Source organism: Lynx canadensis, chromosome D3 (assembly GCF_007474595.2).
Source record: "Lynx canadensis isolate LIC74 chromosome D3, mLynCan4.pri.v2, whole genome shotgun sequence".
Lineage (NCBI taxonomy): Eukaryota > Metazoa > Chordata > Mammalia > Carnivora > Felidae > Lynx > Lynx canadensis.
The window spans coordinates 73,042,827-73,056,429 of NC_044314.2; the positions used below are offsets into that span (position 1 = coordinate 73,042,827).

The 13,603-nt window shown below is 39.1% G+C and overlaps 1 protein-coding gene across 1 annotated transcript in view; it reads left to right on the forward strand.

Moving 5' to 3' along the window:
* Positions 1 to 13,603, forward strand: part of SLC5A1 (solute carrier family 5 member 1) — a 73,361-nt gene that overhangs the window by 44,494 nt on the left and 15,264 nt on the right. Inside the window, exons 11-13 of the mRNA XM_030292174.2 lie at positions 4,272 to 4,422; positions 6,651 to 6,819; positions 13,145 to 13,360. Coding sequence (XP_030148034.1) covers positions 4,272 to 4,422; positions 6,651 to 6,819; positions 13,145 to 13,360 — 536 coding nt within the window. The remainder of the gene's footprint in view (positions 1 to 4,271; positions 4,423 to 6,650; positions 6,820 to 13,144; positions 13,361 to 13,603) is intronic.

Sequence of the window (13,603 nt, forward strand, 5' to 3'; positions counted from 1 at the left end):
CACAGCAACTTAGTGTCTGGCTTGCTTAACTCTGCTCAAGGCTGGAATTGAATAATTTTTTTAAATCACATACTGGATGTATGATTGGGTAAACCATTTGCATTAAAATTATAAAAAAATGGGGGTAATCATTAACTATTCAACTGAGCCAGGCTGCTTATTAATTAAGGTTGCAATTAGAAGAGTCACACGGCTGGCTCTTTTAGAGTTCTGATTTGGATTACATTGGCCTATGTGGGGGGTGTTTATGTTATTTCTTTTCTTTTTTTTAAGGCTAAAAAACTTTTTTTAAAAAGTAATCTCTACACCCAATGTGCTTGAACTCCCAACCCTGAGATCAAGAGTCACATGTTCCACCAACAGAGACAGCCAGGCACCCGTGTTTATGTTATTTCTTTAGATTGGCAGATCCTTGGTGAGGACTGTAGGTATTTCTGAACACTGTGTTCGAGTGAATTGTACATGACAGAAAGATGCATGGCATGCAAGACAACAAAATGCTGTGTTTACATGTATCATTGCCATTCCTTCACCTTCAGCTGGAATCTGGCTTCTGTAAACACCGAAATCGACAATGACCTCCCTGTACTAGATTAAACAGATATTTTTCATTCTTTATCTTATTTGACCCCTCAGTAGCATTCAGCATTATTGATCACTCATCTTTCATATGTTATTCTCTTCTCTTGGATGCCATAATACTATGTTCTCCTATTTGTCTTTTTACCCTTATCCTTTAGGCTGCAACTTTTTGTCTCATTTGAAGATTCAGTCTCCTCCACTTGGCCAGTAAATGTTGTCCCACCAGTCTGTCACTAAATTCTGTCCATTTTGCTGCCTAAATATCTCTTATATTCATCTATCTCTTTCCAGTGTAGTATCACCCTACACTGATATGCCATTATTTCATGCCCGGACCACTGTAAAATTATGTTCAACAAATATTTATTGAGTGAAAAAGAGTTTGATAAGAGTACAAAGGGGAGAGCTCTATCCCAGCTTAACAATTAACTGGTGAAGAAACCCTGAACAAATGGCAGAACTAGGCTTGAAGCCCTACCTACTAACTCCTTGAAAGGGACCTTTGTTTAAACGTTTTTACTTATGTCTTTTGAGAGACACTGAGAGAGAACACGTGTGTGCACATGTGCATGCAAACGGGGGAAGAGCAGAGAGAGAGGGAGAGAGAATCCCAAGCAGACTTCACGCTGTCAGCATGGAGCCTGATGTGAGGCTCCATCCCACAAACTGTAAAATCATGACCTGAGCTGAAATTAAGCATCAGATGCTTAACTGACTAGGCCACCCAGGTGCCCCGAAATGCACTTTTGTTTTACCAACTGAAAAGTGAGGGAATTAGACTAGAGGATCTTTATAACTCCTTCTATAGCTCCAGTAGTCTGTGGTCTATGTGGTACAAACTCAGGAAGGACGATTAAAAAATTCCCAACAAATGACAAAATAATTGAAGGAGACAGCCTTTATTTTTCTTCTTGCAAGGCTGTAGATAAAAACAACTATAAAATTATTTATAGATGTAAATCTAGAGGAATGATAGAATCATTTCCAAAAAGATCTCAAGAGGCAGGGATGTTGACTCAAATGTAATAAGCTAAAGTTTAATAGAGGTAATATGTCAAGTTCTGTATATTTGGGTCCCCCAAAACCAATTATAAAGAGTATTAGAAGAAACTGAGGATCTTTAGTGTGGAGAAGAGAGAGTTTAAGAAGACACGAGTTATCTTTGAATATATGAAAGATGGTGAAGTGGATGAAAGATAAGACCTCTCTGGTTGGGTAGCATAAGGACTGTGTCTAAGGCCACAAAGAGGCAGATAACAGCCTGGTTAGGACTGCCCAAGAGGGAGCAGACTCCCTGTGGGGTAGTAGATCTCCTAATGCTAGAGAGTTTGGGCAAATAGAATGTAGAAGGGATTCTACCAATGGATGATAGGCCTAGGTGACCTCTAAGGTTACTTTTACTTCTAAGACTGTAGTCTCTATGATGGGCTCTCAGCATGACCTGGCCTTCCAACCTAGCAGGGACAACTTTATGCTCTCCTTGGTATGGAAGTAGTAATAGAGATTATAGCCAACCATGCTTGCCATGACTGGGAAAAATTTAAGAACAATATCTTATTCTGATTTGGGCAAGTGTAGTATTATCCCCATTTAACATATTAGGAGATGAGGCCTAGAAGTTGGCATAACTTGCTTGGGGTCAGAGTTGGAAACACACCCTTGTCTTTTTTTTTTTGATGACAGTTTTACTGAATTATAATTCACATACCACATAATTAACCACTTAAGGTATACAATTCAGTGGTTTTTTTAGTATATTCACAGAGTTGTACAACCATCACCACAATTACAGACAATTTTTATCATCTCCAAAAGAAATCCTGTACCTATTAGCAATCATCCCATATTTCACCCCAAACTCCTTAGCCCTAGGCAATCACTGGTATACTCCCTGTCTCTATGAATTTGCTTACTCTGAGCATTTCATATAAGTGGGATTATACAATAGTTGTCCTTTTTGTCTTGCTTCTGTCACTTAGCATAATGTTTTCAAGGTTCATTCATGTCATAGCATGTGTAAATACTTCATTCCTTTTTATTGATAAATAATATTCCATTGCATGGACATATCACATTTTGTTTATCCATTTATCAGTTGATGGACATTGTATTGTTTCTACTTGGCTATTATAAATAATACCACTATGAACATTCATGTTCAGGTTTTTATGTGGACATATGTTTTTATTTCTTTTGGGCAGACACCTAGGAGTGAAATTAATGAGTCATATGGTAACTGCATGTTTATTTTGAGAAACTGCAAGATTATTTGCACAGTGGCTATGCCCTTTTACCTTACTGCCAACAATGTATGAGGCTCCTATTTCTTCACATCTCCACCCACACTTGTTATTATCTGTCCTTTTCAAAAATTATTATTACAGCCACCCTAGTGGATACAGAGTAGTATCTTATTGTGGTTTTGATTTGAACTTCCCTGATGTTGAGCATCTTTTCATGTGATTATTAGCTACTTGTTTATCTTCTTTGGAGAAATTTCTTTCTTTTTTTAAAATATAATTTATTGTCAAATTGGCTAACATACAGTGTATACAGTGTGCTCTTGGTTTGGGGGGTAGATTCCCATGATTCATCGCTTACATACAACACCCAGTGTTCATCCCAACAAGTGCCCTCCTCAATGCCCATCACCCATTTCCCCCCCTCTTTCCCACCCCCCTCCCCATCAACCCTCTGTTTGTTCTCTGTATTTAGGAGTCTCTTATGGTTTGCCTCCCTCTCTGTTTGAAACTATTTTTTCCCCTTCCCTTCTCCCATGGTCTTCTGTTAAGTTTCTCAAGTTCCACATATGAGTGAAAACATATGATATCTGTCTTTCTCTGACTGACTTATTTCACTTTGCATAATACCCTTCAGTTCCATCCACATTGCTGCAAATGGCCAGATTTCATTCTTTCTTGTTGCCAAGTAGTATTCCATTGTATATATAAACCACATCTTCTTTATCCATTCAGCAGTTGGTGGACATTTAGGCTCTTTCCGTAATTTGGCTATTGTTGAAAGTGCTGTTATAAACATTGGGGTACATGTGTCCCTATGAATCAGCACTCCTGTATCCTTTGGATAAATTCCTAGTAGTGCTATTGCTGGTCATAAGATAGTTCTATTTTTAATTTTTTGAGAAACTCTTTGGAGAAATTTCTATTCAAGTCCTTTGCCCATTTTAATTGGATTTTTTGTCTTTTTATTATTCAGTTACACATTTTATGCATATATTCTACACACTAGACCCTTATTAGATATATGAATTGCAATATTTCCTTCTATTCTACATGCTTTTCACTTTCTCAAAAACCTCATTTTTGGAATCCTAGTTTGAATCTTTCTGCCATGCCATGAATTTTTTGAGTAAAAGACCTTATAAAAGTCCTCTTAGATGGAAACACATACACATACCATCATCATCATCACCATTAACCACTATCATCATCATTCATTTGCAAACTACCTCATATATATTTTGCCCCTATCTCTTTGTTGATTGCTTTGGGCTAACAATATAATTTAAAGCCATTGTCCATTCCTTAAAATGTCTAGCCTTTCTGGAGAGATAAATCAAAGAATATGGCATGGTTTCAGAAGGCAAACAAATCTTGAGTCCTCACAATTTCCAAGTACAAAAGAGCTGAGGTACTGTGTGTACCACTCAGAACCTCCTTCTCTTCCAGGACTGCGAGGCCTGATGCTGTCAGTCATGTTGGCTTCTCTCATGAGCTCCCTAACTTCCATCTTCAATAGTGCCAGCACCCTCTTTACCATGGACATCTACACCAAGATCCGAAAACGAGCGTCTGAAAAAGAACTCATGATTGCAGGAAGGTAAGTGTAGCTTCTTCTTGTCACCCACCATGAAAGCTTGAATGTACCCGCCCCCCGCCTCCCATGCTAGGGAAGATTGGTAGATATCTGGGTAGAATGAGAGTAACCTCTGTAGCTAGTTATATTTGCATGTCAGTGGGATTTAATTTTAAATTGAAGATCATCAAACAATGCCTGTTTGGAGTAAGATGTGGCATCACAAATCATCTAGTCTAACCCTCAGTTTATCAACAAAAAAAACGAGGCTCATCTTGCCTAAATCCAGGCAGTCTGGACAGTGGCAGAGCCAGGATTGGAACTCAGACCAACTGAGTCCTTGTCCAAGGCTCATTATCCGTTCCCATGTGACCCCCCTCAGTCCTACACTATAGCTTTTCATATGGGCCATCTCTGAGGCCCAGATGCCTCTGATGCCTTGACCCTTTGCTGCAACATTTTGCTAGACCATTATGAAGGTCAAGTGATAGTATGCTTGAGAACATGCTCTGTAAAGTCTAAAGCACAATACTATGTGTACATTTGTTATTGCCAAATGGGATAATGGACACAATAGGATACTGAAAGCCAGGAGAGTTGGTATATGGGTCGGAGGTGCTCATAATTCATAGAGTGGATGCTCTGGATAGAGTACTAACCAAAGCTCTGCAATGCCTCTTTGTAGGGCTATGGCAGGTCAACTTCTTCAGATCAGGAGGATCAAGTCTGTGTGATATCAGTCAAGGGAAAGTTTCACAGTGAGTGCAGAAGGGGTATGGGCTGCCACCTCATAGGTCTCATCAGTAAGATTAGGGCAAAGGAAGGAAAGGAAAAATGACAGGCCACTCTCAGGTGATGAAATACCTGGCACCCAGAGGAGATCTGACCAGGCCAGAGTCTACTACTTTGCTTCACAGAAGGCAGCACCATCACTCTGAATGGTTTTTCCCTTAGAAACGACTTCATAATTTTTTTCCTGTTATCTATAAGGCTCAAGATGAACATGGAAAGAGAACCTTTTTTTTTTGTTTTGTTTTTGGGTTTGCTCAGGGCTGGCCTGCTTGGCTCTGAGATTGTTGGAGCTCACATTTTTGTGTATTCTATGACTGCTGCCCTGGGGCTTATCCTTGCCCTAGACAGGCTTACAGGAAACAATCCCAAACTTTGCTATGGGGACTGTAAGAGCAATCAAGAGCTCAGAGAAGGGAGAGGTAAGCATGGCATGCGGTACTTGAGGAAATCTCCTGGAGGAGGGAGACCTGAACTAAGTCCAAAATGGTGGGTAGTGGGTAAATGGGGGGCAGTGGAAGGACATTCCAGAGGGAGAAATATATGAGTGAAAACACTGCTTTACGAAGGTTAGTTTAAGACTCTTGCCTTAAATTCATATAAGTAAGGGAAGAGAATCATAGCCCTCTTTCTAATTAAATCAAGAGCACAAGTAAGAGGAGCTTTTAAGGGAATCCTCCAATCTCTTCAAGACTTGAAGTGAAACTCAAGGAGAGGAGAATCGGAAATACTTGGTAGTGTCCATTCCTTTATAAACTCTTTTTGGCTTGTGGTTTTCACTTTATTACAAAGAAGAGGAGGAAAAGGAGAAGGAGGAGAAGAAGAAAATAAAAATTATAGTCTTTACTATTTATTGAGTGGTTACTGTTTGCTAGGTGTTTTACTATAGTTGATCCTTATTCCAAAATAGCAAGGTCAGTCATATTATTCCAAATTCACAAATGGAGAAATTGAGACTCAGAGAGGTTAAGCAAGGTGTCCTTTGTTGCAGAGAGAAAAACATGTGAATCCAAGATTGTCTGGCTCCAAAATCCATACATTTATTCCTATTCACTACTACTTGTCGAAGTGTGATTCTTTTATGTCAGTGACTGGTTTAGGTTACTATTGAAAGTCAAGTGCATTTCAGTTATTCATAGGCACAGATGACTTTCCCAAGGAGGCAGCATACAGAGGAAAAAAGCCTCAAGAATGAATTTGCTAATTATTTTTCCTTGCCATGGTCATGTTACACACACACACACACACACACACACACACACACACACCATGTATATATGATATATAATAAATGAAATTACATATACACATATATAAATATATACATTTATCTATCTATCTATCTCCCTATATATCTGTGTATACACACACACACACACACACACACACCTGATACATAGAGATATATATTTATTCACACAGAGCCATTTATTGACATTCTGTTGTGGGGGCTTTGATTTCAGGTTGTTCATCTTGGTGCTGACTGGCATCAGCATTGCCTGGGTGCCCATTGTGCAGTCAGCGCAAAGTGGGCAGCTCTTTGATTACATCCAGTCCATTACCAGTTACTTGGGACCGCCCATTGCAGCTGTCTTCCTGCTTGCTATTTTCTGCAAGAGAGTCAATGAACAGGTAGGTATCATTTATGCATGCCCCAAAAAACCACTCTGACACAGAAATTCCCACCCAGATCGATATATTCTCTGTGAGAGGGATTCTATTTCCCACAGATCTCAAGCAGGAAGATGTGCTGCTGAGGGTTTGTATGGGAAAGGCTTCAGGGACTCTCCTAGGTTCACATTCTTTTGGACTCCCACTCCTCCTTGCTGCAGCTTCCAAACTCATTCCCAAATAATGATGTACATTTTCCATGTAATCTTGGTGATTTTGACCTGACAACATGACACTCCATAGGAAGTTTGTAGCCCCTGGGTAAGCAGCTCAGGAGCAAGTCTTAACATAGGCTACCTTCAGTGGTTCTTCAGTGAGCTTGGCTTTCCAGCTGGTAATTCTCAGGGCCCAGTGAAGGATGAAGTCCTGGTGCTCAAGCAGTTTATATGCAAAATAGCATAAGGTAGATAGTAATTGAGGGATAAAATATGGCATAGAACATAAGAAAGGATTCTCAGGCTATATCAACATGAACTGAAACTGAGAGGGAAGAGAGGGCATTCAAAGCAGAGAGAACAGCACCTTCCTGAGGCTCAGAGGTGGAAGTGCAAAGGTAAGGGTGAGGGTCAGGGGCTTGAAAGGAATCTCACCTGGCTTGAGAGAAAGTTTATGTGTATGGATAATGGAAGACATGCTAGAAAGACAGGTTAGAGTTAAATTAGGAATGGCTCCTTTGAGGACCCAAATAAATTCACAAATGAAAGAGGAGAGATCACAACCAACACCATAGAAATACAAGCAGTTATAAGAGAATATTATGAAAAATTATATGCCAGCAAACTGGGCAATCTGGAAAAAATGGACAAATTCCTAGAAACATACAAACTACCAAAACTGAAACAGGAAGAAATAGAAAATTGAACAGACCCATAACCAGCAAAGAAATGAATCAGTAATTAAAAGTCTCCAACAAACAAAAGTCCAGGGTCAGATGGCTTCCTAAGGGAATTTGACCAGACATTTAAGGAAGAGTTAATACCTATTCTTCTCAAACTGTTCCAAAAAAAATAGAAATGGAAGGAAAACCTCCAGACTTATTCTATGAGGCCAACATCACCTTGATTCCAAAGCCAGGCAAAGTCCCACTAAAATGGAAAATTATAAGCCAATATCCCTGATGAACATGGATACAAAAATTCTTAACAGGATACTAGCAAATCGAATCCAAAAGTACATTATTCACCATGATCAAGTGGGATTTATTCTTGGGCTGCAGGGGTGGTTCAATATTTGCAAATCAGTCAACATGATATACCACATTAATAAAACAAAGGGTAAGAACCATATGATCCTCTCAATAGATGCAGAAAAGGATTTGACAAAAATTAAAATTATTGATAAAACCCTCAACAAAGTAGGGATAGATGGAACATACCTCAACATCATTAGGGCCATATATGAAAGACCCACAGCTAATATAATCCTCAATGGGGGAAAACTGAGAGCTTTTCCTTTATGATCAGGAACCAGACAGGGATGCCCACTCTCACTATTACTATTTAACAGTGTTGGAAGTCCTAGCTTCAGCAATCAGACAACAAAAAGAAATAAAAGATATCCAAATTGGTAAGGAAGAAGTCAAACTTTCACTATTTGCAAATGACATGATACTCTATGTAGAAAATTGTAAAGACCCCCACCAAAAAATTGCTAGAACTAATACATGAATTCAGAAAAATCACAAGATATAGCATCAATGTACAGAAATCTGTTGAATTTCTATACACCAATAATGAAGCAGCAGAAAATAGAAATCAATAAATCAATCCCACTTACAATTGCACCACAAACAGTAAGATACCTAGGAATAAACCTAACCAAAGAGGTAAAAGATCTGTACTCTGAAAACTATAGAACACTTATGAAAGAAATTGAAGAAGACACACACAAAAAAATGGGAAAAAATTCCATGCTCATGCACTGGAAGAACAAATGTTAAAATGTTTTAACTACCCAAATAAATCTACATATTCAATACAATACCTATCAAAATGCCACCAGCATTTTTCACAGAGCTAGAACAAACAATCCTAAAATTTGTATAGAACCACAATAGCCAAAGTAATGTTGAAAAAGTTCAATGCTAGAGGCGTCACAATTCTGGACTTCAAGCTATATTACAGATCTGTAGTCATCAAGACAGTATGGTACTGGCACAAAAACAGACACACAGATCGATGGAACAAAACAGAAAACCCATAAATGGACCCACAACTATATGGTAAACTAATCTCTGAAAAGCAGGAAAGAATATGCAATGGGAAAAAGACAGTCCTTTCAACAAATGGTTTTGGGAAAACTGGACAGCAACATGGAGAATGAACATGGACCACTTTCTTGCACCATACACAAAAATAAATTCAAAATGGATGAAAGACCTAAATGTGAAACAGGAAACCATCAAAATCCTACAGGAGAAAAAAGCAGCAACCTCTTTGACCTCGGCTGCAGCAACTTCTTACTAGACATGTTGCCAGAGACAAGGGAAATGAAAGCAAAAATGAACTTCTGGGACGTCATCAAGATAAAAAGCTTATGCACAAAACTGAAGGTAGCCTGTGGAATGGGAGAATATATTTGCAAATGACATATCTGATAAAGAGTTAGTATCCAAAATCTATAAAGAACTTATCAGACTCAACACTCAAAAACCAAACAACCCAGTTAAGAAAAGGGGCAAAAGACATGAATAGTCACTTTTCCAAAGAAGACATCCAGATAGCTAACAGACACATGAAAAGATGCTCAACATCATACATCATTAGGAAATACAAATAAAAACCATGATGAGATTCTACTGCATACCTGTCAGAATGGCTAAAATTAACAACACAAGAAACAACAGTTGTTGGTGAGGATGTGGAGAAATGGGAACCTTCCTACACTGTTGATGGGAATGAAACTAGTTGCAAACACTCTAGAAAACAGTATGGAGGTTCCTCAAAAAGCCCAACATAGAAATTCCCTGTGCAATTCCCTCAGCAATTACATTACTAGGTATTTACCCAAAGGATACAAAAATACAGATATGAAGGAGTACATGTAACCAAATGTTTATAACAGCATTATCAACAATATCCAAACTATAAAAAGAGCAGAGCCCAGGTGTCCATTGACTGATGAATATATATATATAGTATATATACACACACAATGAAATATTAGTTAGCTATAAAAAATAATGAAATCTTGCCATTTGTAACAATGTGGATGGAGCTAGAGTGTATTATGCTAAATGAAATAAGTCAATCAGATAAAGACAAATACCATATAATTTCACTCATGTGGAATTTAGGAAACAAAACAGATGAACATATGGGAAGGAAAAAAAGAGGGAAGCAAACCATAACAGATGCTTAATGATAGAGAACAAACTGAGGGTTGATGGAGGCAGGTGAGTGGGGATGGGCTAGGTGATGAGTATTAAGGAGGGCACTTGTTATGAGCACTGGGTGTTGTATGTAAGTGATGAATCACTGAATTCTATTCCTGAAACCAATATTATACTATATGTTAACTAACTAGAATTTAAATAAAAATTTGGGGGGTGCCTGGGTGGCTCAGTTGGTTAAACATTCAATTCTTGGTTTCAGTTCAGGTCATGATCTCATAATTTGAGCCCTGTGTCAGGCTCTGTGCTGGACAGCATGGAGCCTGCTTGGGATTCGCTCTCTCTCTCTCTCTGCCCCTTCCCTGCTCAAACACGCGCACACACACACACACACACACACACACTCTCTCTCTCTCTCTCTCTCTTTCTCTCTCTCTCTCTCAAAAAAAAAAAAAGAACAACCTTTAAATAAAAGTTTTTGGGGAAAAAAGGAATGGCTCCTTTGAAAGCCAGGCTAAAGAGTTTGGATTTTCAGTGGAGTGCTGTCACAGGTATTGAACCATGAAAAGGATGTCTTTGGATATGCCTTCTGACTGAAGTGTTGCTCAGCTCTCTCTGTATCAAACCACCTACATGTCTGAGGAAGGCTGGGATGGAATGGGGTGTTGACTGTGTAGCTTATTGTCTGAAGCAGTATAAATGATGATATATTTTTGGTTAGAGATAAGTTCTTTCTCCCAATAGGACAGAAACAAGTACCTCACTGGAGTGACCCAGATTTGAAGTATAAAATTACCACATGTGCCTCTCTTCCCTCAACATTTGCTATTAGGAACATAGTCCAGATTTGCTGGTATCACAAAACTGCATGCACAGATAAACACCCTTGAAAAATAAGAAAAAAACCCTGCAAGTTATGGCAGGTTAGAAAAATGGGTACAATCTTAGGATATATTTCAATAGATATTGGCATAAGCTGAGAGATTTCTAAAATGTAAGTTAGTAAAGTATGGCTAAAAGCCCAGTTGGGTATTGCCACGAACCAAAAACAGATTCAATTCAACAAAGGACTGGGGCATTCAAAAAATAAGGCTAAGAATTGGGATACAGTGTAATGGTTCTCAACTGGGGGTGATTTTGCCCTTTCCCCAGGGGATATTTGGCGATGTCTGGTAACAGTTTTGATTGCTATGATTTGGGTGGATTGCTATGATTTGGGTTGCTGTTTAGTGAGTGGAGGCCAGGGATGCCGCTAAACTTTCTACAGTGCACAAGACAGCTTCTCCCATGCTCACCTCCCACCCCCAAAAGCATTTTCAAGCCCAAATGTCACAGTGCTGAGGGTGAAAAACCCTTGCCTAGAGTCTCTGGAGAGTAACATGTAGAGACTGCAAAGTGATTCTCAGGACAGGTCAGAGATTGTGTTTGATGAGGGTGACTCTAAATCTTGAGGAAAATGTCAAAGATTTCCCAGATTTTTCAAGGGCCTCTTGCAAATAAGACTAAAAGAACAGGAACAGGCTAACTGCCAAGAGAGAAGGAAAGCTCTAGAGCAGATTTTATCAATATTATTTATACAAACTAAAGTAAAAACATATTTTTTGAATGAATAAGTGTATGGGGGTTAATGGGGAATGTCTTTTTCTTTTTCCTTATCATCTATTATCTATCTATCTATCTATCTATCTATCTATCTATCTATCAGATACTTCCAGATGCCAGACATAGAAATAGGCACTAGCAACACAAAGGGAATAAGGAATAAGTTCTGTTTCCTTCTCTGGGCAACTTCCCAGTTCAGGTGGGGAGCAAGAGAAGTAAGTGAATGAATGATTCCATAGCAGTGGGATCAGCGTTGGCATGGAGGTGTGCCTACAGTGCAGTCACAGCAAGGAGGATGGGCCTGCCCAATTCTGTCGTGGGAGGGCGAGAGGGGACATTTAAGTGAGAACAAGGTTACTAGGAAGGGAAGAGCCTGTGCTTTCCCAGATATAATGACCTGTGCAAAGACCCAGGACATAAATACTCATGACATGATAATGCAGAACATCTGGGATATAAAGTGCAGGGGTACCTGTGGCTAGCAGAGTTCAAGAATCAACATTTGACATGAAGGCTCTTTCTTACCACCTTTCTATGAATTCACTCTACTTTGTCACTGCTCCTTTTAAAATGTGGGTCTCTAGATTCAGACCTGGTTCTCTAGGTGAGGACTGACCAAAAAAAGGGGGAGAGGGTAGAGGGAAGGAAGGAAGATAAGAGAGAAGGAAGGAAGGAAGGGTGGAAAGGGTTAAAAAAAAACCCTGAGAAATTGTCCCCCAATAATTCTAGTCTCTTAAAATTTTCCATATTTCTAATATGAAAACCCAAAGCTTAATGTAAAAACACATAGTATAGTTTTATGTTCTCAAATTAAAAACAGTGACTTTGGATCTTAAAAGAGGTTAATGAAGAAAGTAGTATTTATATCTTGATGGAAACATTCCTTTCTCTTCCATCTCCAAAAGACCCAATTTTTTTTTCAGTGTATTCAAGGAATACATATTACTTCACAAGTAATTACATTGCATCTGAACATGGCTAAATCTGGAAGCTGATGGTGGTAGTAGCTACAGGGAGAGAGATTCAAATTACTTTTAAAATTAAAGGGAATTTTTGGAATTAAATCTTTGGATTGACATTCAACACCAGTTATTAGACACTGTACCCCATTATATTATGAATCCTCATTTTAAGACCCAGGTAAAATCACATCACTGAAACATGATAAACACACCTGCTGAAGGCTTAGGCCTGACATCACACTCCTAGCCGTATTCTGAACTCCAGTGTTCTGGCTTCAGATGGCCTGAAGATATCATTTGTTTCATTTTTGTTCCTTTGCCTCTGTCCCCCTAGGAATGCCCAGCTGTTTTGTGTGTTCGGTATTGGTTAACCCAGGGTTTTCTTTCACAGGGAGCCTTTTGGGGACTGATCATAGGATTTCTGATTGGGGTGTCCCGTATGGTGGCTGAATTTTCCTATGGAACTGGGAGCTGCATGAAGCCCAGCAACTGTCCCAAAATTATCTGTGGTGTGCACTACTTGTATTTTGCCATCATCCTTTTTGTCATTTCTATCATCATCATTGTGGTTGTGTCTCTCTTCACCAAGCCCATTCCAGATGTGCATGTGAGTATCCATTTTGGGGAGGTGTCCTGCCCTTGTTTCATGTTCATGCTGCAACACCCACCTTGGTTGCCCTTTGCTCAACTAGACATTTGCACTCATATGACTAAAATAGCCCATGCTTGCAATTTGTTTTACGTAGAAAGACAGAGAACAGAAAACATGGTGTGCCAGCAAAGCAGTATCAAGCATGTGTCTTTGGCAGAAGTTTTCATAGTAGTTCAAATTTCAGTTGAAAGGGTATTC